A 6,395-nucleotide genomic window follows, 5' to 3' on the forward strand; every position below is an offset into this window, starting at 1 on the left:
CAGGGCTGCAGCATGCACAAGAGTTTTTAATTGACCACAAGAAGTTTGTATTCATTACAGTTTTGTAATAGAAAGAAACAGGAGCTCGGGGGCAGGGGGGGACTAGTTAGTTGAGAACTTTGTAAATTGGCAGAAGAAAAGGCAGTGGGAATTATTTAACAGAGAAGGCACTTGGTATACATCATAAAGCCCTACAATGTGTACCCTTCTAAACTGGAACGTGTTTTGATCACGTCTTGATGAACATGTTTAAACACTGGCTAATCAGAGTGTTTAGAAATGGTATCTGTGAGGTTTGGCTGTTCTGACATCAAGGATATTTAAAAGCTATTTTTTAGGTCATTGTGACATTAATGATGTTATTATACATGTGGAACTAATAGGCAAGGAAGTGAACTGCTTTTAGTCAGTAAAAATAGCTCACATATATTTTGGTGAACATATAAAGTACGTAGATTTGATGATCTGAGTTACAAAAAGTGTTAGAAGAAGAGCTCTTTGTAGATCTCCCTAAAATAATAGGTTTACCATTTGTGATTCATTTTGTTCTACCAAGCCAAGGAAGCTGTGACCCAGAAATGGCTAACAAAATGCTGGCAAAGTTTTGCTTTGGAAAGCATTTCTTTTGAGTAATTGCAATGGTGTAAGGAGGAAAGAATTTTGCCTCTTAATTTCTGCTGAAGTAAATCTGTGGCTTTTTGTAATAATTTGAATGTATCTCATCAGACTGGAACCTAACAATATTAACTGAGCCTTTATCTAATCTAACACAGCAGCCTTACCTGTCATGAGAAAAATGTCAGTGAGAAATCAGTCAATCATTAGAAAAAAATTTTTAGGAAAATAGGTTTTGTTCATTTACTGTTCACAGAACTGCTTGTTCTGTAGTCAGATTAATGTTCAGGAGCCTTATATAGCTTAGGAAAATAAAAAAACAGTATGATACATACAGTATGAATATTTATATATTATTAAGTCAACAATAGTAGAAGATGCCATTAACAGTCTGAAGGGCTGTGCAGTGTAGCTTTAATATGAAGTACCTTCAGTTATATGCCACTCAAAAGGAGTATACACAATTTATAATACACAATTTCTAAAATTTATTGCAGCCTTGAACATCACACTGCACATCAGATATTACAACTTTAGAATATAGTTCTGTGTAACATCTGCGCATCAGTAATGACCATTATAAAGTGCAAACACTTCTTTCCAGCATCACTTACAAAGCGTTATTTTAAATTGTCCATTTAGAAAGCTTCAGTCAAAGCCATATTTTCTTCTTCTTTAAATAAATATCCTTTTATTTTCAAGTACAGTCTGACTTGTTAGTGAACCTTATTTAAACTGTAGTCACAAGAACTGATAAAGATAGCTTTTCCCATTCTTAACACAAATATAGTTTCATAAGTCAAAGCTACCATGCATTTGTGATTACTCTTTAGAGAAAATTATTTACATATATTCCTTGCTTAATTTCTGCAACCCACTCTGTCATATGCTAAGCTTTCATCATTAGATCTATTAAGTCCAGAAGACTTCCTGAGCCAGACAGCTCCCATATGCAGAGAAGATAAACCTTTCCCTTCCATTAATTAACAGCTTTGATCTCTAATAACAAGACTTTACACACACTCAGAAAAGCTGTTGTGAATAATAACTCTGTGTGGCCTTGACTGCCAGAAGACTGCTAGCCCACGTGCACGAAGACGTGTGTGGGCAGGCAGAGGGGACCCTCTGAGGGATGGCGTGAGCTGAAGCTCTTGCAACAGGCAGCGCGGGAGCTGCACTTCAGGGCAGTGTTTTATCGGGTGTGTCGGTGTCTCCCCAGGATGGGTTTTAGTGTGGAGGAGGAGGGGGTGAGATGAGATGTCTTTTATAGCTCTAGGATATAATTTTGGCTTTTTGGAGGAGATAAAACATGCTGACTGTCTTACCATAGGATTTTCCAGTTTGTACAAGAATAAAGAAATGTAGCAAGGAAAATCCTCTAGCAGATATATATGGACACTTTAGCAGCTCAATCTATGTATGCTTCAGAAAACAAAGCCTAGAAAATTGTCAAAGGGAATCAAAATGAAAAATATAGATCTCATATATGTGAACTGATTTCAGGATTACTCTCCAGGTGAAACATCAAGCATGTTGAATGATAGTTGTTAAAGCCTAACAAAAATGGATAATCACTAAGAGAAAGGCAACTATCCAAATGTAGTCTTGAAGTTCTTATCTGTATGCCCTTTTGCTAAGGATGATCAGATGCAAACAAAAATTCAAACATCTTAACCTCCCTGCTGCCTTAAGGAATCATGTCACAGTGAAGCAGGACTAGAAGGGATCTCAGATCATTATACTCTGCCCCAAGACAGGATTAACAATGTCTGTGTCATTTCTGATGGCTGTTTGGTAATATCGTCTTAAAAACTTTCCCTGATGGAGACTTCGTAACCTTCCTAGGTGATCTATTGCAGTGCTTAATTATCCTTATTCTTAGAAAGTTTTTCCAATGTTTTATCTTGGTCTTTCTGACTTCAGTTAAGCCCATTGCTTTTTGTCCTGACAATCCTGGCCATGGTGAGCAGATTTCAGCCCCAACCCCACTATCCATCAAGGATGCATTTCTGAGAAGTGCAATGGTTAGCAATTCAATGGACAGCAAAGCAATTTTCCTATATGAATTAATGCGATAGAGGGGGAATGTGTGCAGGGACTTAAGCACTACACACAGTTTAAATTCACAGGGACAGTATATGGGCAGAGGATGGAGAGACAAGAGCAGGATCTCTGGGAGGAAATGCTGGTTCTTTAGCCGTGCTTTTCAGTAGCTGGCTTTCCAGAATGGATCACTGTCCTGAAAAACCTCAGCTGTGCCACCTATGAGACTGAATGCCCACGATAACTCTTTTAGTGTAAGCGTTCTTGCTGCCTCTTTCTGAACTGTTGCATTTTCATCATTGTCATCATTTTCCTTTGAAAGCATCAAGGCCAATTGACTCAATCATAGGCGAAGGACAGAAAAATGGGGTAATGGTGGTGGCTGGCAGAGCACAGTATTAAATGATCAGCAACAGAACTCCCAAGCGATGGATAAGGAGGCGAAGGATAGTGAGGTGCTGCTGTGTTCCCTTAGGTTTTGCCATGTTCCTCTGTATCTTCTCTCCTTTAAACACTCCGGCTACAACTTGTTCTGCCTTTTGTTGTAGTTCATTTCCTGTGTTGCTGGTTGTTCTTGTAGCTCTTCTCTGGCATGTCCACAGCTGTCCCATGTCTTTCTACATATCTGGGGCATCAACTAGCCCCCCACAGAAGGTTCTTCTGCTCATGCACATTGGTATCATATTTTATTTTGCTTGTTTTGCTTCTTTTCATGCCTGAAGATGAGATTACAACTAGTGTATTGCAAAGAAAGATTGCCAGCTTTTTTCTCAGAGGATGTAGGAAGTTTAATTCTGTAGGAAGTTTAAATCTGAATGCCACCCCCTACCTGCCCTCATCCTTGCAGTCCAACCTCTTCCCATCTACTAGCACTGGCATTCCTACGAACAAGCAGTGGATGGGTTCAGAGAGATAACCCAGGGTCTTTTTGTTTGGTCGGGTTGGGTTGTTTTTCTTTGACCAGATTACTTTCTGGAAGGATCAGCTGCCTAAACCAACACGAGAAAGGAAAGATTGCAGCAGTCTTAGTTTAGAGCAGCTTAAGTTGCTCTGGAATTGTATTGTTAGTTATCAGATGCTGTACTGATTAGCTGCTGCTGTTACCTCAACTTTATGCAGTAACAGATTTTCTAACATCTGAAGATGAGGAAGATCCTAGGTCAGTATCATTAAGCCTGGACACCAAAGTTAGGCACCTGAAACTGTGCCTAGGGCCCTACATAAAAGCAACTTGTTTTTTCCAGGTTTTTGGCATGCTTTCGACTTCACAATAAGATGGTGATGTTTCAGTTGAGCAATTTTTAAGAGACTAATCACTGAGTCAGAGATTTAAATCCAGACACTCAGCTCTGAAATAAATACAGAACTAAAACCAAACACAGAGCTTTAAGACCAGAAGTGTGCAACTGTATGATGTGAAGCCATGAGGAAAAAAATGTGTTTTTTTTAGAAATGTAGCTAAATCTAAGATTAACTTATCTGCATGAGATGATATTATAGAGTCTTGGTTTTGTTTTGATCTAATTCATTCTCAACAAAAATCATAGAAGTTATTGATAGAAGAGGGGTGGGTGAACAAATGCATGGGAAATGTGAGCGAGAGCAAGGGCTGAAGGTGACAGGCGGAAGATGTCAATATGGAGTTGCTGCGCTTTTGGGATAGACATTATATGCCTCTCACCTTCCGGGGTAAGAGCTGCAGGCTCTCGCCCCTCTCGTGCAGGACACTGTTTGCTGGGGGAGAGGACTATCCTACATGGAAGCCAAGCGAATGCCCGGGTCTGGGACAGCTGTGTGTGAACGCAGCACCGCTTATCCCTCCGGAATACGGTGACGGGGTCTTTCACCTCCACCAAGCCCTGCAAAGGGAGTAATCGTTTCCAGGGATATCTCTGCCTCACAGTCAAACGGCAAGGTGGCTGGCACAGGAAGACACTTGGGGCTGCTGCCGGGAGCAGCCTCCGTATGGGGAGTCGCAGGCCTTTTCTCCACAGGTGGCCCCTCGCTGCTGCCTTCTCCCCGGAGGCTTGTGGCACGGGGCGCGGGCTGCACCCAGGCGGCCACGGCAGCGGGTGGCACCGAGGACGAGGCAGCTCCGTCCTTCTGGCAGGTGGTGTCATGGTGATAGGACACTAGCTCATTGCTGAAGTCGACCCTCTGCACGGTGGACCTGGCTGTGCCACAGCAGAAGCACTGGCAGCCCAGCAGGCTGCTGAACGCCCGCCTGAAGTCCGCGTTGAAAGCGTAGATCACCGGGTTCACGGAGGAGTTGGCCCAGCCAAACCACACAAAGATGTTGAAGGCGGTTTGGCCAATGCAGGGCGACTGCCCCTCGTGGCTACTCTCCGGCGCAGGCTGGCAGAAAGGCAGCAGGCAGTTGAGCAGGAAGAAGGGCAGCCAGCAGCAAACGAAGACGCCCATGATGACGGAGAGGGTCTGCAGCACCTTGGTCTCCTTGCGCAGGCAGCTCCGTAAGGAGGAGGTAGGCTCCTTGCTGAGAGCCAGGCATTGCCCCCCGGCTCGCTCGAGGCTGGAGATGCGGCGGATCTGGGCCTGGGCGATTCGGTAGATGCGGGTATAGGTGATGATCATGATGGCCACGGGGATGTAGAAGCTGATGAGGGAGGAGGTGATGGCGTACGTGCGGTTCAGGCGGATGTCACAGCGGGGCGTCCTGGGCAGCCAGGACCCTGGCGGCCTCCTGTCCGGGGCTTTATGCCAATGTAGCTGCACCGGGATGAAGGAGATGAGGATGGAGAGGGCCCAGGCCACAGCTATCATGGCGCAGGCCAGGCGCTGCGTCATCCTACGCTCGTAGCGAAAGGGGCTGGCGATGGCCCAGTACCGGTCGAGGCTGATGATGCAGAGGTGGAGGATGGAGGCGGTGGAGCACATAATGTCGAAGGCCACCCAGGTGTCGCAAAAGCGGCTGCCGAAGAGCCACGAGCCGCCGGCCACCTCGGTGACCGCCTTCCAGGGCATCACCAGCAGGGCCACGCACAGGTCGGAGACGGCCAGCGACAGCACGAACCAGTTGGTGACCTTGGCGCGCAGGTGGCGGAAGCGCAGCACGGCCAGGCACACCAGCGCGTTGCCCAGCACCGTGCTCAGCACCAGGGCGCCCAGCAGGCACCCCGTGAGCACCCGCAGGGCCCGCGCGCCCCCCGCCGCCGCCGCCGCCTCCATGAGGGGGCGCCCCCGGCGTCGCCCGCCCGCCCGCTGCCGCCGCCCTCCGGGGCCGGGCGCCGCCTGCCGCGGGGCATGTCCGGCCGCGGGCGGCTCCCCGGGCGCCGCGCCCCGCCGGCGCCCGCCTCAGTTTCCCCCGCGGGGGCTCACTCACCGCTGCCCGCGCTCCGCGCCGGCCCCCTCCGGGATCGCCCCGCGGCGGCGCTGCCGCCCGGCCGGCGGGAGGCGGTGCCCGGCGCCGCCCCGCGAGGCGCCGCCTGCGGGCTGGGGCTGCCGGGGGCCGGGGGCGGCGGGCGCGGGCTCGGGCTCGGGCTGGCGGCCGCCGTCGCGGGCGAAGCTCCGGCGTGGGCCGGCTGCCGGCGCGGCGCGGAGGGGAGGGGGGTTCCCGCGGGCAGGGGCCCCTCGGCGCGCCGGGAGTGGCGCTGGCTGAAGTGCCGGGGAAGGGGAGCGGGCACCTCTGGGTATCCCCTTCGGGAGGGGGTAATAGGAGCTGTCTTTTTATTAAAACACGTTTTGCTCTTTAGTTTTTTTAATATTATTTTTAATCGAAG

General features: G+C 48.4%; 1 protein-coding gene across 1 annotated transcript; it reads right to left on the minus strand.

Moving 5' to 3' along the window:
• Window positions 1-480: 480 nt before the first annotated feature.
• LOC112979708 (D(1)-like dopamine receptor) lies at window positions 481-5,844 on the minus strand. Its single transcript, XM_026094096.2, has one exon. The coding sequence runs from the start codon at window positions 5,842-5,844 to the stop codon at window positions 4,471-4,473; it is 1,374 nt and encodes a 457-aa protein (XP_025949881.2). The 3' UTR covers window positions 481-4,470.
• Window positions 5,845-6,395: the final 551 nt, after the last annotated feature.

The sequence above is a fragment of the Dromaius novaehollandiae genome, chromosome 6 (genome assembly GCF_036370855.1).
Source record: "Dromaius novaehollandiae isolate bDroNov1 chromosome 6, bDroNov1.hap1, whole genome shotgun sequence".
In the NCBI taxonomy this organism is placed as follows: Eukaryota; Metazoa; Chordata; class Aves; order Casuariiformes; family Dromaiidae; genus Dromaius; species Dromaius novaehollandiae.